Below are 26776 nucleotides of genomic sequence, written 5' to 3' on the forward strand. Positions count from 1 at the left end.
GTGTCTCTTTCCAAATCATGTCCAATCAATTTAATTTACCACAGGTGGCCTCCAATCAAGTTGCAGAAACATCAAGGATGACCAATGGAAACAGGATGCACCTGAGCTAAATTTTGTGGCTCATAGCAAAGGGTCTGAATACTTATGTAAAAAAGGTGCGTTAATTTTCTGATAAATTAGGAAAAAAATCATCTCCACCTGGCACAGCCAGAAGAGGTCTAGCCACCCCTCATAGCCTGGTTCCTCTAGGTTTCTTCTTAAGTTCTGGCCTTTCTAGGGAGTTTTTCCTAGCCACTGTGCTTCTACACCTGCATTGCTTGCTGTATGGGGTTTTAGGCTGGGTTTCTGGCCAGCACTTTGTGACATCAGCTGATGTAAGGGCTTTATAAATCAATTTGATAGGTTTTTAATCTATTTTTACTTTGTCATTATTGGGTATTGTGTGTAGATGGATCAAAAAATCTACTTTAGAATAAGGCTGTAGCTTAAAATGAGGAAAAAGTCAGCCCATCTGAATATTTTCCCAATGCACTGTACCTACCAGCTCTCTAAAAAGTCAGGCCAACAATACTTTCCTGTGGATATTTTGTAAAAAAAAATTAAAAGTGGCCGAAGGACAAACCACAGATAACAGGTAGTGTGACTTTTTCAAATCCTCCTACATCAGAAAGAGTGGATTCTGGAAGTTTCTAAAACCCTTACCATTGCCAAATAACTCTTTAAATTAAAGTGATTAGCTCTATTTCAACTGGCTTTTCTAGTGTTATGCAGTGGGACTTGAATCTTAATTCGACTTGCGTGTTAAGACAAATGGGAGGGGCATCGGGGGTGAAAGCAGATTAATTCATTGTGGAATTCCAGAAAAATGTATTTAGAAGTACCTTTTGAATTGAATTACAAAACTGATATCTGGGTGGCGGTGGTGTGTGTGTGTGGGGGGGGGGGGGGGGGCAGAGTGCTAAAAGTGGGATAGGAAGGAAAGAAAAAGAGAAACAGGGTGATATGAATGAGAGCGAGGACACTTACTGCCCACAGTGAGAGCCGCAGGAGGGACACGAAAAGAGGCGTCCGGTCCCAACCAGATATGCAGTGAACCAGGAGACCGCTCTCATCTACAGGGCAAATCAAATCACTGATTAATCAGGCTGTCATACACAATTAGTTGGCATACACAGCCTGAAACATTAGTGCATAATCAGTAAATGTTTCTTACAAGTCAGAATGTTGATTAAAATTACATTTGAATTTACTCTACCGTTTGGCTGTGTGGTTGGTCTTTCAGCAGCTTGAAATTTGATTAAAAAAATCTCCACAGGAAAGTATTGTTGACCTGGCTTTTAGAGAGATAGTAGGTTTGCCACTGCTGATTGAGAGGCAACGTTCCTTCTGTGATTCTGGTGGCTCAGCTATTGCTTATATATTGTGCAAGTGTTTGCATCGCTTGTGTCAGTAGACTGAAAATACACACCAGAAATACATCCCAACAAAACCATATACACCACCGTTCCATAGTTAGCTTTTCTTTCAAAAACAAGGAAATGTCTTATTTTTTCCCCCATTAAAAAATGTAATTGTTCAGAAATACAGTGTAGACATTGTTAATGTTGTAAATGACTACTATAACTGGAAACGGCAGATTGTTTATGGAATATCTACATAGGCGTATAGAGGCTCATTATCAGCAACCTTCAGTCCTGTGTTCCAATGGCACATTGTGTTAGCTAATCCAAGTTTATAATTTTAAAAGGTTAATTGATCATTAGAAAACCCTTTTGCAATTATGTTAGCACAGCTGAAAACTGTTGTTCTGATTAAAAAAGCAATTCAACTGTCATTCTTTAGACTAGTTGAGTATCTGGAGCATCAGCCTTTGTGGGTTCGATTACAGGCTCAAAATGGCCAGAAACAAAGCACTTTCTTCTGAAACTCGTCAGTCTATTCTTGTTCTGAGAAATTAAGGTTATTCCATGCGAGAAATTGCCAAGAAACTGAAGATCTCGTACAACGCCGTGTACTACCCCCTTCACAAAACAGTGCAAACTGGCTCTAACCAGAATATAAAGAGGAGTGGGAGGCCCTGGTGCACAACTGAGCAAGAGGACAAGTGCATTAGAGTGCTTAGTTTGAGAACCAGACGCCTCAGAAGTCATCAACTGGCAGCTTCATTAAATCGTACCCGCAAAACACCAGCCTCAACGTCAACAGTGAAGAGGTGACTCCGGGATGCTGGCCTTCTGGGCCATTGGAACACAGGAGTGATGGTTGCTGAAAATAGACCTCTGTACGCCCATGTTGATATTCCATTTTTAAAAATCTGCCGTTTCCAGCTACAATAGTAATTTACAACATTAACAATTGTCTACGGTGCATTTCTGATTAATTTGATGGTATTTTAAAATCAAAAAAACAAAGACATTTCTAAGTGACCCCTAACTTTTGAACAGTAGTGTACCCACCGGCTCCCTTAAAACAATACTTTCCTGTGGATATTTTGTCCCAAATTGCGAGCGGCTGGAAGACAGACCGCACAGACAACCAGCAGAGTAAGGATGTATACAGCAATTAATTGTGTATTACAGCCTGATTAAATCAGACAACCAAATAACAAACACTTGAGAAACAAAGGATTGAACCAGGTTTTTATAGCGACTAGTAAGTGATGAGGATTTAAACAGCACAATGGCAACATCAGCCTTTGGTCTTCCCTGGGTCAAGTTTGACTTTGGAGGCCTACATCTCAGGGACCCTCACTAGACGACCATATGAGATATGATATGACTTACCCACTCTTTACACCATGTTCATTTTACTCTCTGACAGAAAGAAGAAATTGGTCACAGCCCCCAAGGAGCTTTAACCAACACGCGGGCACACACACACACACACACATACTGACCGTCGCTGTTGATGATGTGAAGCAGCAGCTTCAGGTAGTTCTGGGTCTGATGGACCAGGTCCCAAGACTGAAACACAAGGACAGAGAAGAACACATGAGGACTTTCAGCACGTTTTCACCGGGGGCACATCCAGCACGTCACTAATGTTCAAATAGAAATATGCTATGTAGAACAAACATGCCTCTCTGACATTTGGAATAAGGATTCATGACATTTCTATCTGCAACGTTTGCCAGGGGAACGTGGCCCTGGTGTGGTGACTACATCTCTTATTACCTAAAATATGCATTAAAACAAACTCTTACAGCAGCGGTTTTCTAAAATCTCCTCAGGGACCCCCAACCTACTCACAATTTTGTTGTAGCCCTGAACTAGCTCGCTTGAGTTAACTAATCAAGGGCTTGATAATTAGTTGACAAACTGAATCAGGTGTGCTCGCTCTGTAATGGATTAAATACATTAAATGGCTGGGGGTGCCTGAGGAGAGGTTTGAAAACACCCGACTTAGAGAAGAAAACATGAGAAATTAATGGTCGACAACCATGCCGTTCCACGGCCAACAGAGGTCACTGTGAGACCAGTAATACTGTGGCACAAATCGGAATCACATTTCACTGAAGTATAATTAGACGTACCGGATATGGTGGTCTAGTGGTTTGGGCCACTGCCTCTGACACACAAACACGTGTTGGCATAAGTTTGAATCCAGCCTAGTGCCCTGTGATACAATCCATCTGTCCTTCTCTCCCTATCAAAAAAACTGAGGAAATACTCATAAGAGGGAGAAAAAAAAGACTAACCTGATATTCACTCCAGTTTATACTCAAGTTCTTGGTAAAGCACGCAGGGATTGTCAAAGGAGCATCCACAAAATCCTGTCAACAATAAAAATGCTATGTTTCAAAATCATTCATCTGGATGAACATATGATACATCACAATCTGAGATCAGAAGACCATAGAACGACTAGAATGGGTGAGGACACAGTTAAATTGCCTAGGTTTTAGTGTCTTTTATCCCTTCTATTAACTATATATCTACGCAGGAAATGTTCAAATCGACCGGCATACCTGATTCCAGTTGAATACTAGTCCCTCGGCAGTGTAGTCTCGATCTTTGTAGTCCTTAAAGAACTCACACCCTGGAAGCACAGAGAGAGGGGTCCGGTGTCACGATACAACTGTATGCATTGAGAACAGTACAGGAACTCTAGCTATCCAGTCCTGGGTTCAAATACAGTTTGAAATCTTTCAAATACTTTTAGTGCTTAAGCCTGCCCGGTGTGCCAGATGGGTGGAGTTTGCATCACCCATAGCGCCGGTCAAACTCAATCAAGCCCAGTTTATGTGTTTCAAATGAATGCAAATAGCATTTGATCCCAGGTCTGTAGCTATCTCTCTGGGGAAGACATTTATTAAGATGTAGAAACGCATTGTAAGGCCTAGTTACTGTCATCTACCTAACACTAGATTTATTTGTCAAGACTGCCGAAACCTGTTTTCCTAATAAAAAGGAGAATATTTTATCAAAGAACTGAAATGTAAACGTAGCTTGGGGTTGAAAGAATTGTCTTTACCCGGGTAAGGCACAGAGAGCAGGGTGAAGTCCGCATAGCGTTGGGCCTTATCCACCTTCTCAGACGAGGTGACACTGGACAGAGAAGAGACGAGAAGATAGGGGACGATAAAAAATAAAAATGGAAAAAGTGGAAAAGAGAAAGAAAATATTCAGGTGGTGATGAAAACCGTACGTGTATACATGACATGATGCCTGACTTAACGGTCAGTGACACATGTACACACAGCTGCACAACCGGCGAACCATAGAAAGTATGTGAACAGACAGACACACGCCATGCACTCACACACATCAACATTACAATCACAATCATACAAGCACGCAGGCAGGCAGCTATATAAATAAAGACAACACACACCGCCACACATGCAAAGGTCAACGTCCAAACAAGTGTACACTTGTTTATTACATAACATAAAGTCACCATAAGGCCAACATGAGCAGGATCCAATGACCCAGAACATATCCCCCTGTGTGTGTATGTGCAGGGGGGGGGGGGGAGAAATAAATTCAGAGTCCTGGCTGTGAGCGGAGACTTACTTAAGGCCAAACTTGACCTTCTTGTTCTCCACCATGAGGTCACAGATGTAGCGCACAGAGAGGTAGCGCAGCAGCTTGATGTCCAGACCCCGCACCTTGTCAAAGAGTTGAGAGTCCCCGTTCCTGTAGCAAGGGGGAGACGGGACGGAGAGAAAGAGTTCAAAGAAAATGTTAGACGTCATCCAATGACCACAAAAATGTACGGGGCATTTTGAGCATTCAAATCAGGCAAGGAAATCAAACAACCGTCACGGGATCACGTGAGAAGACACCAACCTCACACTGTCGTCCTCTGGAACCTCTGGCTCGGACTCTGCCCCCCACGTGTCATCAGTACCACCTAGAGGGGGAGAGAAAAAGCGAATGAGAGAACGAGAGATGCGTCACTACCATATAATTCTTACATGCTGAACAGACCGGACACGTCCATTGCAAAATAAATGTAGGAATCCATGTTATTCAATTATTGCACCCACACTGCTCACGAGCTTCAACGAGCATCTGCGTTGCCAAGGGCTAACATATAAGTCATTCCTATTTCTGAAGCAGATCGCGCTGCAAGTCCTGCCTCTCCCATCTCCTCATTGGTTTATAATAGCAGGTACCCACGTGCCATCTCCTCATTGGTTATACCCATGTGGGTGATTGAAATAGTATGAAAGTGTAGATGTCAACCACAATATAAGTTCAAAGATGAAAAAGCCTGGAAGGAAGAGAGATGACTAGAAACGATTCGGTTGACCGTTTTATTTGTGGATTAATTGTCAGACCTTGTGCATTTCAGGTAAAACAACAACTCAATGTTTATATCCCAGAACAAATTAGCTAGCAACAGCAAGCTAGTGAAATAGGACAAATTAGCTAGTAAGTGCAAGCCAACTAGCTAAATTGCCATACATGTTTAATGCTTTTCGACCTGTCTGAAAATTGGTTCAGAGTTTGTTTTGATATTTTAACCTGCGTGTCGTGATTGCGTTTGGTGTAGGGCACATATGTCAGAGTCAAGGCCCGCGGGCCACATCCGGCCCGCAAGAAGGTTTTTTACGGCCCCTGGGATGATCTTGATTTATTATTAGAACCGGCCCGCAGCAAGCCGGCAGCCCGCAGATCTTTTACACGCACCAATACTACATTTCCCACAATGCAAAGGTGACGCACCGAGCAGTAGGCTGCTTCATTTCAATATTTATTGGCACAGCAGTCGTCAGCATCACAGTAAAATTAACTTTCAGATACCCATCAAAAATGGCAAAACGGAAGGTGGATACTGAGAACCGGGGTTTCAAACAAGGTGGGAGTCGGAGTATATGTTCACGAAGGTAGCTGGAAAACCTGTGTGTCTTCTGTGTGGAGAAAGTGTGGCGGTACTGAAAGAGTATAATCTGAGACGACATTATGAAACGAAACACGCGGACAAAAACAAGAATATGGACATGGAACAAAGGCTACAAAAGGCAGAGGAATTAAAACGAGGCCTCAAATCTCGACAGGCTCTGTTCAAAAGCCAAATCACAAGGCCAGGCTGCTGTCAAGGCCAGTTTTATTTTGGCAGAAGAGATCGCTAAATCAGCCCGGCCATTTACGGAGGGGGGGATTTCATCAAAAACTGCATGATTAAAGTTTGTGACGAAGTTTGCCCAGAAAAAAGGCAACTCTTTTTAAATGTGAGTCTGAGCAGAAACACCATTGCCGAGAGAGTAGACCAGTTGTCCATCAATCTAAAAGAGCAGCTTGTGAAAAAGGGAAAAGATTTTATTGCATATTCCTTGGCTGTGGATGAGAGCACCGACATTTCTGACATTGCCCAGTTGTCAATTTTCATCCGCGGAGTGGACTCCAACCTAAGCGTGACAGAGGAGTTTTTGGCTTTACGTCCTATGCATGGCACAACTACGGGGCATGATTTGTATGAAGAGGTGTCAAGATGTGTAAATGAGATGGAGCTGCCTTGGGAAAAACTCGTGGGTTTGACAACCGACGGAGCACCTGCGATGTGTGGACACAGGAGCGGACTGGTGGCGAAGATACGGGAAAAGATGCAAGAGGAAAACGCGACAGGTGAGCTGACAGCTTATCATTGTATCATACACCAGGAAGCGTTGTGCGGTAAAGCCTTGAAAATGGAGCATGTAATGAGCATCATCACGCGCACAGTTAACTTTATCAGAGCCAAAGGTTTGAATCACCGCCAGTTCAAGGCATTTCTGACGGAGTTAGAAACGGAGCATGGTGATTTGCCTTATCACACAGAGGTGCGATGGCTAAGCCAGGGAAAGGTGCTTCAAAGATGTTTCGAGCTTCGTGAGGAGATTTGTCTGTTCTTGGACAGCAAAGGGAAAGACACAACACAACTCCGAGACGAAATGTTTCTGTGTGAAATGGCTTTTCTGTGTGACATTACGAGTCATCTGAATGCAATAAACTTGCAGCTGCAGGGTCGGGATCGTGTCATCTCTGATATGTACAGTACAGTGAAGGCATTTAAAACCAAACTGACTCTGTGGGAGACGCAGATGCGGAAAGAAAATTTGAGCCACTTTCCCAGCTGCCAGACCATGAAAGAGAAGCTCTCTACCAGTGCGTTCCGAGCACACAGTTGGCTGATAAAATAGGTATGCTTGCCGCTGACTTTCGACGCCTTGATTTGCTGACTTTGAAGCACAAAAAGCAGGTTGGAACTGCTCGGTAACCCATTTGCTGTTGACGTGGAAAGCTCACCACCAAACCTCCAAATGGAGTTGATTGACCTCCAATGCAATGATGCACTGAGGGCAAAATATGCGGCAGTGGGTGCTGCGGAGTTCGCCCGTTTCCTCCCGGCACAATGCCCCAGCTGCGCATCCAGGCTGCTCAAACGTTGTCTATGTTTGGCAGCACATACCTGTGTGAACAACTGTTTTCTTTGATGAACCTGAACAAAACATCACACAGAAGTCGACTTACTGCTGAACACCTCCACTCAATTCTGAGGATTTCTTCAGCTCAGAGCCTTACCCCGAACATTGATGAACTTGTGGAAAAGATGGGACACCACCAAGTATCACCCTCAACCTCAAACAAGTGAACATTACTGTGCAATCACATATTTAGAGTTTTTACTCAGTTCAAGTTTAAAAGTTAAAATTTAATATTTGTTTTCACTGCATGTTACTTCTCCTTAAACAAAGTGTTGTTTTTGATTAATAGATTTTTGCACTTTATTTTTTTGTATTTCAATCCAATTATATTTTAAAAATATTTCAGTTGAGTGGATGATAGAAAATTGCTATTATTGTTTTTTCTTTGAAGTAAATTTAGCCCACTTTTGCTAAAATAGAAAATATAGTCTACTGATGGTGCCTTGAATACCGGTTTCTTTCATTTAATGTTCATGTTATGGGGATATTTATATAAAGGAAATTTGTCTTTTGTGTCTGTTGAAAATTAAAGATTACTGACAGAGCCATAAGAAAATATTGCTTTATTTATCTGATCATATTGTAATATATTTGTTAGGTTTTCAGTAGGTTCAATTAGGTTCACTAGACTATATGCGTCATTTAAAAAATTTTCAATGAACATTCGAACAGTCCGGCCCTCGTCTTGTAGCTGATTTTTTTATTTGGCCCTCCGTCCATTTGACTTTGACACCCCTGGTGTAGGGGGACAAATTACATTTTTGCGCGATGGCGCACGCGCACAGCCGGTTTGGGTTCCGTGTAAAAGTGGATTCAACGAGGACACACTTGACGATACTTCTCTCATAGAAGTTGAATCGGGAGTGTTTGTAAGGTGTTTTATATCTATTTCAGAATGTATGGGGCCCTATGGCACTACTGACAAAACCACAATATGACTATCAACTACTAAACTAAGCCAAATGCTTACACCTCTGCTGTCTTCAACCAAACTAAGCCAAATGCTTAGTTTAGTAGTTGATAGTTTAGTAGTTGATAGTTTAGTAGTTGATGGGGAAATCGACGGCAGCGATCGCATGTGGAAATATAGCAGCACTGTTTGATCGTGGAACAGAGTTCATCATTCCAGAGCTCCCAGAGGTGTGATAGATCAACTGACAAGCATTACGTTCTTGACGGTTGCTCGGCAGCGCCCGTCCGCTAACCGTCCTCCCGGCTAAACTTTGCGAGGCATGTCACTTCACACATCTCTTCGATGAGCCCACCCACTTAGCACGCACCGACAGCGCGCACGAACAACTAGACGATAATTTGAGGACCACATTTTGATTAGGACAGCGCCGTCGTGTTGCTTTAAGACACGTGGGGACTACTCTTGATCAATTTGTTTTCACCGAAGCTCCATTTGGATATTGGGATTAGGCTACAATTAGGCTGGGGAAATGTTAGTTAAATTGAGGTTAGGGCTGCTAGTGATCATCGTTTCTAATTGGCTCATTTACTAGAACCTTTTGCCAGCAAGTTATACACGTAGTTTAACAAGTGTTAATGTGACAACAGTTGTATGGGAAAAATATTATTTGTATTTTATTCTGTTATATTCTTACTATAATATACTGTATATATATATGTGTGTTGACTGATTGGGGCAGGTATGTTTTGTCGTTTTAATAAATAAAAAAAACTATTTAATTAATTTGGATGTAATAAAAAAAAAAAAAGCTATTCTATTATTTTAGTCTTAATGTTTCTTAGGACTGGCCTGAACGAATTATTACAATTATTCAAAGAGACGCCCACCCACATCTGCACACCACTACGACCAGTCGTCACCGGCATGTGCACGGTAGGTATAAAAGGCGAATGCAGGCAAGAATGTGGCAATAACGGGCCTGTTTGTAAGGGGGTCATATAAACATTGCCCAATTTTGTTAACAGGCAATGCTAATAACAGGCGTACACAGTATAATAGGCTGGAAGCCAGCAGTTCAGGGCCAACTGCAGTACAGGCAGCACCCCTGGAGCAGGGTAGGAGAACAATGGAGGAGGACGAGGATGTTACAACTCAAGATTTAGACAGAGCCCTAAATGGCATCCTATTCCTAAAATGTACATATTTCAAACTTTTACCCCTTTTTTCTCCTCAATTTTGTGATATCCAAATTGGTAGTTACAGCCTAGTCTCGCTGCTGCAACTCCCGTACGGACTTGGGAGAGGCGAAGGTCGAGAACCACGCGTCCTCTGAAACACGACCCTGCCAAGCCGCACTGCTTCTTGACACACTGCTCGAGTACCCCTAAAGCCAGACACACCAATGTGTCGAAGGAAACACCGTACAACTGGTAACCGAAGCTAGCTTGCAGGCGCCCGGCACGCCACAAGGAGTCACTCGAGCGCAATGGGACAAGGACATCCCAGCCGGCCAAACTCTCCCCTAACTCGGATGGCGCTGGGCCAATTGTGCGACGCCTCAAGGGCCTCCCGATTACAGCAGGCAGGATCAAATCCAGGTCTCTAGTGATGCCTCAAGCACTGCAATGCCTTAGACCGCTGCGCCACTCAGGAGGCCCCCTATTTCTTATTGAATTTTAAAACACAATCCACTTGCAATGAAGCCGCTCAACTATTCACGATCCCACCCCCTCCCACAGTCCACCCAAAAACCTCCCCATCCATCCGCCAAAGAGTACTGGTCTAGGATCAAGTTCCCCATGTGCATGTAATCTTATTAAATATAAAGCAAAAGGGAAAAACTGATCCTAGACCTACCTATTTTCATCCCAAACTACAACATTTTCAGACAAGATAGAACTGCCAAAAGGGGGCGGTGTTGCAATCTACTGCAAAGAAGGACAGCACTCTGCAGGCTTACTATCCAGGTCTGTACCCAAACAATTTGAACTTCTACTTTTAAAAATCCACCTCTCTAAAAACAAGTCTCTCACCGTTGCCACCTGCTATAGACCACCCTCTGAACTGATTGCCCCCCATCTATCTTCAGAGCTTGTGCTGCTAGGCGACCTAAACTGGAACATGCTTGACACCCCAGCCATCCTACAACCTAAGCTTGATGTCCTCAAAATCACAAATTATCAATGAACCTACCAGGTACAACCCCAAATCAGTAAACACGGGCACCCTCATAGATATCATCCTAACCAACTTGCCCTCTAAATACACCTCTGCTGTTTTCAACCAAGATCTCAGCGATCACTGCCTCATTGCCTGCATCCGTAATGGGTCAGCGGTCAAACGACCTCCACTCATCACTGTCAAACGCTCCCTGAAACACTTCAGCGAGTAGGCCTTTCTAATCGACCTGGCCGGGGCATTCTGGAAGGATATTGATCTCATCCCGTCAGTAGAGGATGCCTGGGTATTTTTTTTTAAATGCCTTCCTAACCATCTTAAATAAGCATGCCCCATTCAAGAAATTTAGAACCAGGAACAGATATAGCCCTTGGTTCTCCCCAGACCTGACTGCCCTTAACCAACACAAAAACATCCTATGGCGTTCTGCATTAGCATCGAACAGCCCCTGTGATATGCAGCTGTTCAGGGAAGCTAGAAATCATTATACACAGGCAGTTAGAAAAGCCAAGGCTAGCTTTTTCAAGCAGAAATTTGCTTCCTGCAACACTAACTCAAAAAAGTTCTGGGACACTGGAAAGTCCATGGAGAATAAGAACACCTCCTCCCAGCTGCCCACTGCACTGAAGATAGGAAACACTGTCACCACTGATAAATCCACCATAATTGAGAATTTCAAGAAGGATTTTTCTACGGCTGGCCATGCTTTCCACCTGGCTACTCCTACCCCGGTCAACAGCACTGCACCCCCCACAGCAACTCGCCCAAGCCTTCCCCATTTCTCCTTCTCCCAAATCCAGTCAGCTGATGTTCTGAAAGAGCTGCAAAATCTGGACCCCTACAAATCAGCCGGGCTTGACAATCTGGACCCTTTCTTTCTAAAAATGATCTGCCGAAATTGTTGCCACCCCTATTACTAGCCTGTTCAACCTCTCGTGTCGTCTGAGATTCCCAAAGATTGGAAAGCAGCTGCGGTCATCCTCCTCTTCAAAGGGGGGGGGCACTCTTGACCCAAACTGCTACAGACCTATATCTATCCTACCCTGCCTTTCTAAGGTCTTCGAAAGCCAAGTCAACAAACAGACTACCGACCATTTCGAATCTCACCATACCTTCTCTGCTATGCAATCTGGTTTCAGAGCTGGTCATGGGTGCACCTCAGCCACGCTCAAGGTCCTAAACGTTATCTTAACAGCCATCGATAAGAAACATTACTGTGCAGCCGTATTCATTGATCTGGCCAAGGCTTTCGACTCTGTCAATCACCACATCCTCATCGGCAGACTCGACAGCCTTGGTTTCTCAAATGATTGCCTCGCCTGGTTCACCAACTACTTCTCTGATAGAGTTCAGTGTGTCAAATCAGAGGGTCTGCTGTCCGGACCTCTGGCAGTCTCTATGGGAGTGCCACAGGGTTCAATTCTTGGACCGACTCTTCTCTGTATACATCAATGATGTCGCTCTTGCTGCTGGTGAGTCTTTGATCCACCTCTACGCAGATGACACCATTCTGTATACTTCTGGCCCTTCTTTGGACACTGTTAACAACCCTCCAGGCAAGCTTCAATGCCATACAACTCTGCATCTGTGGCCTCCAATTGCTCTTAAATGCAAGTAAAACTAAATGCATGCTCTTCAACAGATCGCTGCCTGCACCTGCCCGTCTGTCCAACATCACGGCTCTGACTTAGAATACGTGGACAACTACAAATACCTAGGTGTCTGGTTAGACTAAACTCTCCTTCCAGACCCACATCGAACATCTCCAATCCAAAGTTAAATCTAGAATTGGCTTCCTATTTCGCAACAAAGCATCCTTCACTCATGCTGCCAAACATACCCTTGTAAAACTGACCATCCTACCAATCCTCGACTTTGGCAATGTAATTTACAAAATAGCCTCCAATAACCTACTCAAAATATTGGATGCAGTCTATCACAGTGCAATCCGTTTTGTCACCAAAGCCCCATATACTACCCACCATTGCGACCTGTACGCTCTCGTTGGCTGGCCCTCGCTTCATACTCGTCGCCAAACCCACTGGTTCCATGTCATCTACAAGACCCTGCTAGGTAAAGTACCCCCTTATCTCAGCTCGCTGGTCACCATAGCTTCTCCCACCTGTAGCACACGCTCCAGCAGGTACATCTCTCTAGTCACCCCCAAAACCAATTCTTTCTTTGGCCGCCTCTCCTTCTAGTTCTCTGCTGCCAATGACTGGAACGAACTACAAAAATCTCTGAAACTGGAAACACTTCTCCCTCACTAGCTTTAAGCACCAACTGTCAGAGCAGCTCACAGATTACTGCACCTGTACATAGCCCACCTATAATTTAGCCCAAACAACTACCTCTTTCCCTACTGTATTTATTTTATTTATTTTGCTCCTTTGCACCACATTTTTATTTCTACTTTGCACATTCTTCCACTGCAAATCTACCATTCCAGTGTTTACTTGCTATATTGTATTTACTTTGCCACCATGGCCTTTGCCTTTACCTCTCATATCTCACCTAATTTGCTCACATCATATATAAACTTGTTTATACTGTATGTTTGTTTTACTCCATGTGCAACTCTGTGTCGTTGTATGTGTCGAACTGCTTTATCTTGGCCAGGTCGCAATGGTAAATGAGAACTTGTTCTCAACTTGCCTGCCTGGTTAAATAAAGGTGAAATAAAATGAATAAATAAATACTCTGAGAAGCTTTGTGTATACGGCCCTGAACTAGATTCCCTTGCTAACAAGTGACTTTTTGTCAGTCTCACCGGAGAAGATGTAGTTGTAGCCGGTGCGTCCGTATAGCTCCCCCCAGCCTGCCAAAGTGGACGACCGACAAATATGCTGCAATGGAAGACAACACAGGATAAGTATTAGACACACACACATTAGCATACTCCTCATCTCAATAGTCTATAAACCAGTCAATCAAGTCCTTCTTATTGTTTGACACGTTCACTTCTTTGCTCAAAAGGCAAGAAGTATTTAAAAACAATGCTCAACAGGTTTTCAAAGATTTGCAGAAAATCAAAGGGAGAGGCCATATTTAAACATTGTGACAGATCACAAACAGAAAAGGGAACATACAGCAGCCCAAGCTAAAACAGTTCCAAACTAGAAAGGCAAAGTTAAGATAAGCTTTCACTCCCCTCAATTACAAATGACAAACGTGGTCGTAATAACCATAGTAGGCTAATTGCAAAGCAGTAACAAGCCTAGCTGTTAGAATAAGTGAAGTAAAGACAGCATTTGAACTCAATCTAAATTACTGCCTGAAAGTATGGCATTAAAAAGCTATTAACTACAAAATTACACTTCTATAAATGAAAGATCTCAGAAAGGAATGTGCCAAGCCGGCTAGAGGTGACTTGAGTTCAAATGCTCTTAAAAATACATCCTTCCTCGAAGAAATCACTGATCTGACATGACAGGATTAGGCTAGTGTTGGCAAGCATTCCACTGCATTGACTTCACTAATTATGTCTGACCAGATCAGTGATTACCCCAAGGAATGGAGGAAAGAAGGGTGCATTTGAAAAAGTATTCAAACAGGGCTGAGGTCTCCGGACCGCAAAGGGACTAACTTCCTGGTGAAATGAAGGCGAGACATAGGGGAAAAAAAATACATAAAGATAAAAATAAATATATCTCAAAGTTGTACTTTGCCATTGTAGAGGATGACTGGGCAGACGAACCTCCCTCGGCAGCGGGCCATCTTACTGCGGTTCACCAGGTCCTGCAGCTTTGTGATCTGGACCGTGCTCTCAAACCTGGGGACACACCCAGCAATATATGGATCATCATAAATAGATCAGCAATATATCATCTTCGTGGCTCTATTATAACAAAGCAATATATGGATCATAATCCTCAATATAGCAATGGATACAGTCCTTAGCTGTGGTATATTGACCATATACCACAAACCCCAAGGGTGCCTTATTGTTACTATGAACTTGTTACCATCGTAATTAGAAAAGTAAACAGTGCAGGAAGTGCAGGGGTGGGTGAATGGAGGAAGACGTTTCAACTCAAGATGTAGAATCCTAAATGGCATCTTATTCCCTATTATTTCTTCACATTTTTAAAAGCACAATCCACTTGCAGTGAAGCCGCTCAACTAAAAGTAACGCGTTTGCTCTAGATATTACGGTTGGGTGAAAACGTTATGGGGTGTTTTTATGAATTATTGAGTGGCTGATTTCCCTAAATTGTGAATTTGCGTAAGAGGGAAACTACGGAGCAGGGCACAGACACGCATCCAGCATCATAATGCCTGAAGGGAGGGCATTCTCCCCATAAACATCATCATCTTGCCTGACAAGCACATTTTGGAACGTCGAGTCATCTTCACTGTGTGGATCTTATTAGTGTTGCACTGCTCTGCTCATAGGTCAAAAGCACATATTCTATTTCCCAAACACGTACCAAAATAGAACATTCCCGTAATGTTTCCTGTTGATTCACACAATACATATGACCTCGGACATGAAAATGGGCATATCATTTTAAACCCCGTGTCATGAATCATGACTCGTGACGATGTGGATTGAACTATATTAAATCTGTTTAGTTTTTCTGTCCAAAAAACAGGTCAGGGCCCATATTCACAAAGCATCGCAGAGTAGAAGGACTTTGCTTTTAAGATCATGAATTGATTGGGCTATATGGACAGGGGGACCTGATCCTAGGGGCTTAGATCAACACTCTTACAGACTGTGTGAATATGTACAGTGGACTATGGAAGGCACAAATAAACAACAGTGTAATTAGTTACTAAGTGTCCTTGATTAACTGTCAAATCCTTGCTTGTTTCCTCCATTGCTTTGAAAGCGCATTGGAAAAGAGGATCAAGGTCCCTCCCTTGGACCACCTCCTCCAATGACCTTTGAGAGGAGTTGAGGAAACAAGTACGGAAGCGGCACGGATTGGACATCTAGCAGGCCTAATATTTTCTGACACAACAAGGTCATCACCGAGGCTAAGGTAACGTAGGTAGTAGGCTAAATACCTGTCTTTATGGAGCTCGGTGCTTTCATACTCCAGGAAGACTATCTGCTGTGGGTAGTGGCCACACACCTCGCCGTTGGTGTTGTGGATGACGCTGTACTTGTAGTCTCGGCCGAAGAGTTCCAAGCAACGCTTCTCTATCGTCTCGACCTGTAAGGCACAAATATATCAAAGTAGTTATTGTTAGTCTGTTAGTCAAAAATTCCCCCTGGGAAAGGAAAAAAATGATGTGCATCTTAATCATGTGGACACAAACAAGGTCAATGTATGTTTTTTTTCCCCAAGTCCAACATTTTATTTCCATCCCCCATGGTTTCTGTCAAGAGTGCGGTGACATTAATAAATAAATGCATACATATTGTATGCAAGTGACATTTTTAAGATTTCCCACTGCTTGTTTGGTCATTTCAACTAATGACATAAAATCCCACTTAAGAATATGAACCGATAAGATTACTGTTTTATCATTATCCCAGACCCATTACTTCGTTGTGTAGCCTGTGTCTGTGTTGTCAAAGGAGACTTTGTAAAACAACAATGTATAGGTCTAGCTTCAAATTAAAAACACAATTGTTTCTCTCATGGAATGTTATCCCGGGAAACAAGCGGTGTAACATGGACGTACAATGCCTTCAGAAAAGTATTCACACCCTTTGATTTTTTCCACGAGGTTATGTTACAGCCTGAATTTAAATGGATTCAATTGAGAGCTGTCAATGGCCTACACACAATACTGTCAAGGTGGAATTATTGTAATTTTTTTTATTTTTTTTCATAAAAAATGAAAAGATGCAATTAGTATTCAACCCTTTGTTATTTCAAGCCTAAATAAGTTCAGGAGTAAAAATGTGCTTAACAAGTCACATCATAGCCTCAAGGGCTACCACCAATTAGTGAACTGGTAGATTGTATGGTCGATAGGCTGTTTGTCGACCAAGATATTGTTTTAGTCAAGCAGAGACGCCCGTTTATTTGCGCCATCTCATCGAACTAATCCATTGCGGAGGCAGAGACTAAGCCAATGTGGAGGCCGCGGGGATGGCACAGTCCAAGAAGGAGAGTGTGGCTAAGATGCACAATGCAAGTCTCTCTCCAGAATATACTCTCTCACCCCAATATGTGCACATTCATTGTTTCATAAATTAAGTGTGTGAGTTGTTTGTGTGTTTGTTAGTCTACTAATTTCCCATTACATATATCACCAAAATCAGAAGGGGAAAAAAAGCAGACCTCCACAAGTCTGGTTCATCCATGGGAGCAATTGCCAAAAGCCAGAAGGTACCACGTTCATCTGTACAAACAATAGACCACCCATGAGACCACGCAGCAGTCATACAGCTCAGGAAGGAGACGTGTTCCGTCTCCTAGAGATGAACGTACTTGTGTGAAAAGTGCAAATCAATCCCAGAACAGCAAATGACATTGTGAAGATGCTGGAGGAAACAGGTACAAAAGTGTCTATATCCACAGTAAAACGAGTTATATAATCGACATAACGTGAAAGGACGAAGCCACCATAATTTGCAAATAAATTCATTAAAAATCCTACAATGTGATTTTCTGGAGGTATTTTCCTAATTTTCAGGAATATGACTTCCCTGAAACAGATCCTTTGTTCACACCCCCTAAGGCAAATCAAATTATTCCAGAGGGCGACCCAAAACACCGCCGGCAGAGGAGAGGTATTCGGAGTGGTCTTATAGTCAGACTGAGGCACGCACACCACCCACCGCTTCCGAGTATATTAGTCGCTAATGTTCAGTCTATAGATAATAAAGTTGACGAGCTCAGGGCGAGGGTTTCTTTCCAGAGAGAAATCGGGGATTGTAACAATCTCAGATTTTTTTTTACACCTTTATTTAACTAGGCAAGTCAGTCATTCTTATTTTCAATGACGGCCTAGGAACGGTGGCTTAACTGCCTTGTTCAGGGGCAGAACGACAGATTTTTACCTTGTCAGCTCTGGGATTCAATCTTGCAACCTTACGGTTAACTAGTCCAACGCTCTAACCACCTGCCTCTCATTGCACTCCACAAGGAGCCTGCCTGCTACGCGAATGCAGTAGAAGCCAAGGTAAGTTGCTAGCTAGCATTAAACGTATCTTATATAATCAATCATAATCACTAGTTATAACTACACATGGTTGATGATATTACTAGTTTATCTAGCGTGTCCTGCATTGCATATAATCAACTGGGTGATGATTTAACAAAAGCGCATTTGCGAAAAAAAAGCACAATCGTTGCATGACTGTACCTAACCATAAACACCAATGCCTTTCTTAAAATCAATACACAGAAGTATATATTTTTAAACCTGCATATTTAGCTAAAAATAAATCCAGGTTAGCAGGCAATATTAACCAGGTGAAATTGTGTCACTTCTCTTGCGTTCATTGCACGCAGAGATAGGGTATATGCAACAGTTTGGGCAGCCTGGCTCATTGCGAACTAATTTGCCAGAATCTTATGGAATTATGACATAACATTGAAGGTTGTACAATGTAACAAGAATATTTAGACTTAGGGATGCCACCCATTAGATAAAATACTGAACAGTTCCGTATTTCACTGAAATAATAAATGTTGTTTTCGAAATGATATGGTCGAATCCGGAAACTATTAATGACCTATTAATGACCAAAGGCTCGTCTGACTGAGTGATGGTAGGCAGCAGTAGGCTCGTAAGCATTCATTCAAACAGCACTTTCGTGGGTTTTGCCCTCAGCTCTTCACAAGCACAGCTGTTTATGACTTCAAGCCTCTCAGCCTAATGGCTGGTGTAACCGATATGAAATGGCTAGCTAGTTAGCGGGGTACGTGCTAATAGCGTTTAAAAAAAGGAGTAGTTGTTCCCCTTGCTCTGCAAGGGTTGCGGCTTTTGTGGAGCGATGGTTAACGCTGCTTCGAGGGTGGCTGTTGTCGATGTGTTCCTGGTTCGAGCCCAGGTAGGGGCGAGGAGGGATGGAAGCTATACGGTTCCACTGGCAATACTAAAGTGCCTATAAGAACATCCAATAGTCAAAGGTATATGAAATGCAAATGGTAGAGAGAAATAGTCCTATAAGTACTATAAGTACTGAACCCCGCCTTGTGCAACTGGGTCCTGGACTTCCTGACGGGCCGCCCCCAGGTGGTGAAATTAGGAAACAATCACTCCACTGATCCTCAACTCCGGAGCCCCACAAGGGTGCGTGCTCAGCCAACTCCTGTACTCCCTGTTCACCATGACTGCGTGGCCAAGCACGCCTCCAACCTAATTATCAAGTTTACAGACGACAACAGTAGTAGGCTTGATAACCAACAATGACGATGCAGCCTACAGGGAGGTGGTGAGGGCTCAGTGTGGTGCCAGGACAATAACCTCTCACTCAACTTCAACTAAACAAAAAAAGATGATCGTGGACTTCAGGAAACAGAGGGAGCACCTCCCTATCCACAGACGGGACCGCAGTTGAGAAGGTTGAAATATTCAAGTTCCTCGGTGTACACATTACTGACAAACTGAAATAGTCCACCCACACAGACAGTGTGGTGAAGGGGAAACAGCATCTCCTCAACCTCAGGAGGCTGAATAAATTTGGCTTGGCACCTAAAACCCTCAAAGTTTTACAGATGCACAATTGAGAGCATTGTGTTAGGCTGTATCACTGCCTGCAATGGAAATTGCACTGCCCACAACCACAGGGCTCTCCAGAGGGTAGTGCAGTCTGCCCAACGCATCACCGGGGACAAACTACCTGCCCTCCAGGACACCAACAGCACCCACATTAGAGGCTGCTGCCTAAATACATAGACTTTGAAATCACAGGCCACTTTAATAATGTTTACATATTTTACATTAATCATCTCGTATGTATACACTGTATCTTAGTCTATGCCGCTCTGACATTGCTCGTCCATAAATGTATATATTCTTAATTCCATTCCTTTACTTAGACGTGTGTATATGATGTAAAATATTACTTGTTAGATATTATTGCAGTGTCGGAGCTAGAAACACAAGCATTTTGCTACACCAGCAATAACATCTGCTAAACACTTGTATGTGACCAATAAAATGTAATGCCAAGAACTAGTGTATTTTTACCTGGAATTTATCCTTAATGTAAAGATATGGGTGGGGCTTAAGAGGGTGTGAACAAGCTCTCCATTAGGTGAACCAAAACATTCAAGAGACAATCTCAAGTGGGGATACAAGTTAATCAACTGTCAAAGGAAAATAACTTTTCCCATTGTTCCTCAACTTTTTTAATTTCACCTTTATTTAACCAGATATGCCAGTTGAGAAGAAGTTCTCATTTACAACTGCGACCTGGCCAAGATAAAGTAAAGCAGTGCGACAAAAACAAGAGTAACAAACAAACGCACAGTCAATAACAATAGAAAATCTATGTACAGTGTGTGCAAATGTAGAAGAGTAGGGAGGTAAGGCAATTGAGGTGAAATAATTACAACTGCGTTTACTTGCATTTAAACGCAGTTGGAGGCCACCGAAGGAGTGTATGGTGTCGAAGCTCGTTGAGGTTTGTTAGCAGTGTCCAAAGAAAGGCCAGATGTATACAGAATGGTGTCTGCGTAGAGGTGGATCAGACAATGACCAGCAGCAAGAGCGACATCATTGATATACAGTTGAAGTAGGAAGTTTACATACACCTTAGCCAAATACATTTAAACTCAGCTTTTCACAATTCCTGACATTTAATCCTAGCACAAATTCCCTGTCTTAGGTCAGTTAGGATCACCACTTTATTTTATGAATGTGAAATGTCAGAATAATAGTAGAGAGAATGATTTATTACAGCTTTTATTTCCTTCATTATATTCCCAGTGGGTCAGAAGTTACCATAGACCCAATTATTATTTGGTAGCATTGCCTTTAAATGGTTTAACCTGGGTTAAACATGTCGGGTAGCCTTCCACAAGCTTCCCACAATAAGTTGGGTGAATTTTTGCCCATTCCTCCTGACAGAGCTGGTGTAGCTGTGTCAGGTTTGTAGGCCTCCTTGCTCGCACACACTTTTTCAGTTCTGCCCACAAATTGTCTATGGGATTGAGGTCAGGGCTTTGTGATGGCCACTCCAATACCTTGACTTTGTTGTCCTTAAGCCATTTTACCACAACTTTGAAAGTATGCTTGGGGTCATTGTCAATTTGGAAGACCCAATTGCGACCAAGCTTTAACTTCCTGACTGATGTCTTGAGATGTTGCTTTAATATAGCCACATAACATTCCTCCCTCATGATGCCATCTATTTTGTGAAGTGCACAGTCCCTGCTGCAGCAAAGCACCCCCACAACATGATGCTGCCATCCCTGTGCTTCACGGTTGGGATGGTGTTCTTCGGCTTGCAAGCCTCCCCCTATTTCCTCCAAACATAACGATGGTCATTATGGCCAACCGTTCTATTTTTGTTTCATCAGATCAGAGGACATTTCTCCAAAAACGACCTTCTTTGTCCCAATGTGCAGTTGCAAACCATAGTCTAGCTTTTTTTAAATGGCGGTTTTGCAGCAGTGGCTTCTTCCTTGCTGAGCGGCCTTTCAGGTTATGTCGATATAGAACTTGTTTTACTGTGGATATAGACACTTTTGTACCTGCTTCCTCCAGCATCTTTACAAGGTCATTTGCTGTTGTCCTGGGATTGATTTGCAATTTTTGCACCCAGGCACGTTCATCTCTAGGAGACAGAATGAGTCTCCTTCCTAAGCTATGTGACGGCTGCATGGTCCCATGGTGTTTATAATAGCGTACTGTTAGTACAGATGAACGTGGTACCGTCAGGTGTTTGGAAATTGCTCCCAAGGATGAACCAGACTTGGAGATCTACAACATTTCTGAGGTCTTGGGAAAATCAAAAGAAATCATCCATGATGTCAAGCAAAGAGGCACAGAGGTTGAAGGTAGGCCTTGAAATACATCCACAGACACACCTCCAATTGACTCAAATGATGTCAACTAGCCTATCAGAAGCTTCTAAAGCCATGACAATTCAGGAATTTTTTCAAGCTGTTTAAAGGCAGTCAACTCAGTGTATGTAAACTTCTAACTTCACTGGAATTGTGATGGTGAGTGATAAGTGAAATAATCTGTCTAAACAATTGTCAGAAAAATTACTTGTGTCTTGCACAAAGTAGATGTCCTAACCAACTTGCCAAAACTAGTTTGTTAACAAGAAATTTGTGGAGTGGTTGAAAAACTAGTTAATGACTCCAACCTAAGTGTATGTAAACTTCCGACTTCAACTGTATACAGAGAAAAGAGACGGCCCAAGAATTGAACCCTGTGGCACACCCATAGAGACTGCCAGAGGTCCGGACAACAGGCCCTCCGATTTGACACACTGAACTCTATCTGAGAAGTAATCGGTGAACCAGGCGACGCAGTCATTTGAGAAGCCAAGGCTATTGAGTCTGCCGATAAGAATGCTGTGATTGACAGTCGAAAGCCTTGGCCAGGTCAATGAAGATGGCTGCACAGTACTGTCTTTTATTGATGGCGGTTATGATATCGTTTAGGACCTTGAGCGTGGCTGAGGTGCACCCATGACCAGCTCAGAAACCAGATTGCATAGTGAAGAAGGTGGGATTCGAAGGGGTCGGTGATCTGTTTGTTAACTTGTCTTTCAAAGATTTTAGAAAGGCAGGGCAGGATGTATATCCGTCTATAACAGTTTGGGTCTAGAGTGTCAGCCCCTTTGAAAAGGACGATGACCACGACAGCTATCCAATCTGTGAAGATCTCAGACGATACGAAAGAGAAGTTGAACAGGCTAATAAGGGTTGCAACAATTGTGGCAGATAATTTTAGAAAGAGAGGGTCCAGATTGTCAGGCCCAGTTGATTTGTAGGGGTCCAGATTTTGCAGCTCTTTCAGAACATGAGCTGAAGTTTATGATATACGATTTTGTAGCGCTGAGTCTACCTTGATCCAACGTAAAAATTTTAAAACAACACCATTTCATAAGCCCGAATCAAGGCGGTGGGTCACAAATTTGCCCATTTGGGGCTCTGAGTGTATTTCTGATTGGCTTGACGGACCACCACTGATGAGCTGTGGAGTTTCTCAAAGTAATGTTTTCTTCACCTCAAACAGCAAGCAAACAAAGTCTGGTTTTACATCCATTGATAATGAAAATAGTTCCTCAGTGCATTTGAAATATATTTTTCAGCTCTCTCACTTTCGATAACCGCTCAGCGTGAAAGGGAAAAATGTCATGCTATGATCCATTAGAAACGTCATAAAAATATGCCTACCTGATTACTTCTTATGCTTTACATAAAAAGCCTACAGCGGTGTCTGTCCAGAGCTCACTGGCATGGGAAACTGAGGACCTAGTATATTTTATACAATGTTGCAAGTATCCTAGTATGCACTTTGGGTCAGACAAATTGTTGATCTAATGTTTCAATTTCATTGCAGACAGGCCATGCATAACCAATGTGATAGGATATTAACTTTTATCAGGGTATTCTCTAACTGCAGGCTACAATGTTTTTATTTGCAGGCTTTATATGCTATTTTTACATCGTCGGCAATGGCAATAGAAGTTACTTTTTAGGTTTGTATCATTTTCATTTAGAAAATTAATTAACCACATGACAATCATATTAAGATACGAAGACGTTATTATAAATTAAATTAAACCGTTCCTATTTCAAACAGTGCACTTCAAGCATCAGACAAGCTCAATGCATAGATATGGAAAAACACATTTAAAATTTCAACCAATCAGACAAACAGACAACTTTCAGTCAACCAATATTTGTTTTTGGTCGGGGACAGCACTAATGGAATCACTCTGTGTGCACTGTTTGATGGGGAGTTTAACATGATTTTTGAAGGACTACCTCATATCTGTACCCCACACATACATATAATTGTAAGGTCCCTCAGTCAAGCAGTGAATTTCAAACACAAGTTCAACCACAAAGACCAGGGAGGTTTTCCAATGCCTTGCAAAGAAGGGCACCTATTACTAAATGGGTCAAATGTTTTTGAAAAGCAGACAGTGAATATCCCTTTGAGCATGGTGAAGTTATTATTAATTCCACTTTGGATGGTGTATCAATTCAGTCACTACGCAGATACAGGCGTCCTTCCTAACTCAATTGATGGAGAGGAAGGAAACCGCTCTGGAATTTCACCATGAGGCCAATGATGACTAAAACAAATAAGAGTTTAATGGCTGTGATGGGAGAAAACTGAAGATGGATCAACACTGTAGTTACACCACAATACTAACCTAATTGACTGAGTGAAAAGGAAGGCTGAACAGAAAGAAAGAAAATATTGCAAAACATGGATCCTGTTTGCAACAAGGCACTAAAGTAATACTGTAAGAAATGTGGCAAAGCAATTCACTATCCTGAATACAAAATGTTGTGTTGAATTGGATTTGCTCCAAACGTATTACTGATTATCACTCCATATTTTCAAGCATAGTGGTGGCTGCATCATGTTATGGGTATGCTTGAAAATCAGTAATAACTGGGGAGATTTTTTTAGAATAAGAAAAGAAAAGGAATGGAGCTAAGCACAGGAAAAATGCTATAGGAAAACCTGGTTCTGTCTGCTTTCCACCGGGACACTGGGAATTTAGCTTCCTGCAGGACAATTACCTAAAACACATATACATGGAAGTTGCTTACCAAAAAGACAGGGAATAGCTACAGTTTTGACTTAAATCTGCCTGAAAACCGATGGCAAGACTTGAAAATGATTGCCTAATAATGCTCAACAACCAATTTGACAGAGCTGGAAGAATTTGGGGTAAATGTTGCACAATCCAGGTGTGGAAAGGCCTTCGAGACTTACTCAGAAAGACTCACTGCTGCCAAAGCTGATTCGAACATGTATTGACTCAGGGATAGGGTGGTATATGTAAATGAGATATTTCTGTATTTAATTTTAATACATTTGTAAAGTTTTCTAAAAACATGTTTCCACTTTGTCATTATGGGATATCGTGTGTAGATGGGTGAGAAAAAAATATTTAAATCAATCGTGAATTAAGGCTGTAACAAAATATGGAGTAAGTCAAGAGGTATGAATACTTTAAGGCACTGCATGGCTGTGTGGGTACACCGAAACTAACCCTATCCAGGTGTGCATCAATTTAATATTTTGTATTGTTAAAATTATTTCACGCAGAAATGAAATATATGTTAATTTAGACCGAGAGTCAGGGATCTTAACAAAAAAAACACTACAGAAGACGCCTTCGTCGAGTGACTTATGTAATGCAATATGAACGGAGAGTCGTGATCGAGAGTTAATGGTAGACCATCTCTGGGAAAATACATGGCTAAAGCTGGGCTATTATATGACATGCAGAAATTATGATAATACAAAAATATGCATGTTGAGGACCGCTAACTTACCCGTTGGGAGGCTTCTTTCGCTCTGTACTGTGTCTTCGAAAACAAATCTATCAAATCCGCTATTTCCTCGCTCTTTCTCCCGGATAACGTTTGTCCGGAGGCCGTTAGGCTCCCAGACACAGACGGGGATGCAGCCATCATCGTTCCGCGACCCACCTTGGGCTCTATCCGAACTCGTCCGCCCTCAAACACCGCAGCACATTGGGAACGGGAAGAGCCACCAGGCCATCCCTTCCCAGCCAGTTTATTTCTGACTGCCCGCTTGAAGGGGCCGGAGCCGGGTATTTTTCCTGAATGCAGGGCACCGCCGGTTTGGAACCCTCTACAAACAAGGGCGTCTTAACTAAATCTTCCAGGCAAAACTGTCCAGGCAAGAAGGCTGTAGGTAACGTGGCTAACTTAGCCGGAGGTGGATGATTTGGTTGTCTAACGTTAGCTAACTTTATCTAGTTAATTTAACTCATTTTAGAACGTATCCACGCTCCAAGTTAAAACCACCACATTACCAAAAGTTAGCCTTTAAAATTGAATGCAGACGATCACCCAGCTGACTTGTTTGTAGTCCTTGCCCTCATCACGCGTATGTTTGGTGTTGACAGAGTAATACTAACGTTACGAGCTTCAATCATGTAGTCCGGGGGCCTGACTCAGGAAATCTCAAGGACTCCTGGCCTAGTCACGCGTTTCCTCAATGTCACGTCTTAATTTCCGCAAGGCAAAGATGACAGAAAAATATGAACGTTTCCAAAACGATTAATTCCGTAGCTGCAGGGATTCAAATGCGTATTTGTTGTTCTCGATCAAAATCACACGAATGTGCAAGTGTTGAAATGAACTGTCTCAAGGAACAAGTGGTAAACAGGAAATTGAAACCAGCACGTGACCACCATCGCCCCCTGACAATGACGTAAAGGCACTCAATTAACAACCAATTGTCAATTAAAGTGGGACTTTCTTACATAAACCACAGATTTGCAATAAAGTGTGATATTTTAAGTTCATTAAGTCAGGATTCCTATTTGACTCAGCCACGTCTCCGTTTTAGGGGGTAATCAGCATTAATATTGCAGATAGATTGTTTCATCCATCAATGTAATTGTCTGCATCATTTCCAATCCCCCATATATTTTGGGGGGTAAATATATATTTCTAAAAACAAACATATACACATACCCATATACATATATGCATAAACATTCATACATATACACATATACATACATACATACATACATACATACATACATACATACATACATACATACATACATACATACATACTTCCCAACTATTTAGCCATTTATATGGCACAGCTGTCATTTATTTGGTCCTTAAATGAAACTGGTATATATTTTTATTTATCACAATTTTCTTTAA

At 42.4% G+C, this 26776-nt stretch overlaps 1 protein-coding gene across 2 annotated transcripts in view; it reads right to left on the bottom strand.

The window, feature by feature from the left end:
* Positions 1–26282, bottom strand: part of LOC115142811 (myotubularin-related protein 14-like) — a 46444-nt gene extending 20162 nt beyond the window's left edge. For both annotated transcript variants that reach the window (XM_029682567.2, XM_029682566.2), the window contains exons 1-11: positions 25400–26282; positions 16017–16165; positions 14667–14775; positions 13774–13849; positions 5292–5355; positions 5016–5138; positions 4474–4547; positions 3968–4038; positions 3698–3772; positions 2897–2963; positions 1027–1112 (exon numbers count right to left, since the gene is read on the bottom strand). In XM_029682567.2, coding sequence (XP_029538427.1) covers positions 1027–1112; positions 2897–2963; positions 3698–3772; positions 3968–4038; positions 4474–4547; positions 5016–5138; positions 5292–5355; positions 13774–13849; positions 14667–14775; positions 16017–16165; positions 25400–25540 — 1035 coding nt within the window. In that variant the 5' untranslated portion in view covers positions 25541–26282. The remainder of the gene's footprint in view (positions 1–1026; positions 1113–2896; positions 2964–3697; positions 3773–3967; positions 4039–4473; positions 4548–5015; positions 5139–5291; positions 5356–13773; positions 13850–14666; positions 14776–16016; positions 16166–25399) is intronic.
* Positions 26283–26776: the final 494 nt, after the last annotated feature.

The sequence above is a fragment of the Oncorhynchus nerka genome, linkage group LG15 (assembly GCF_034236695.1).
Source record: "Oncorhynchus nerka isolate Pitt River linkage group LG15, Oner_Uvic_2.0, whole genome shotgun sequence".
In the NCBI taxonomy this organism is placed as follows: Eukaryota; Metazoa; Chordata; class Actinopteri; order Salmoniformes; family Salmonidae; genus Oncorhynchus; species Oncorhynchus nerka.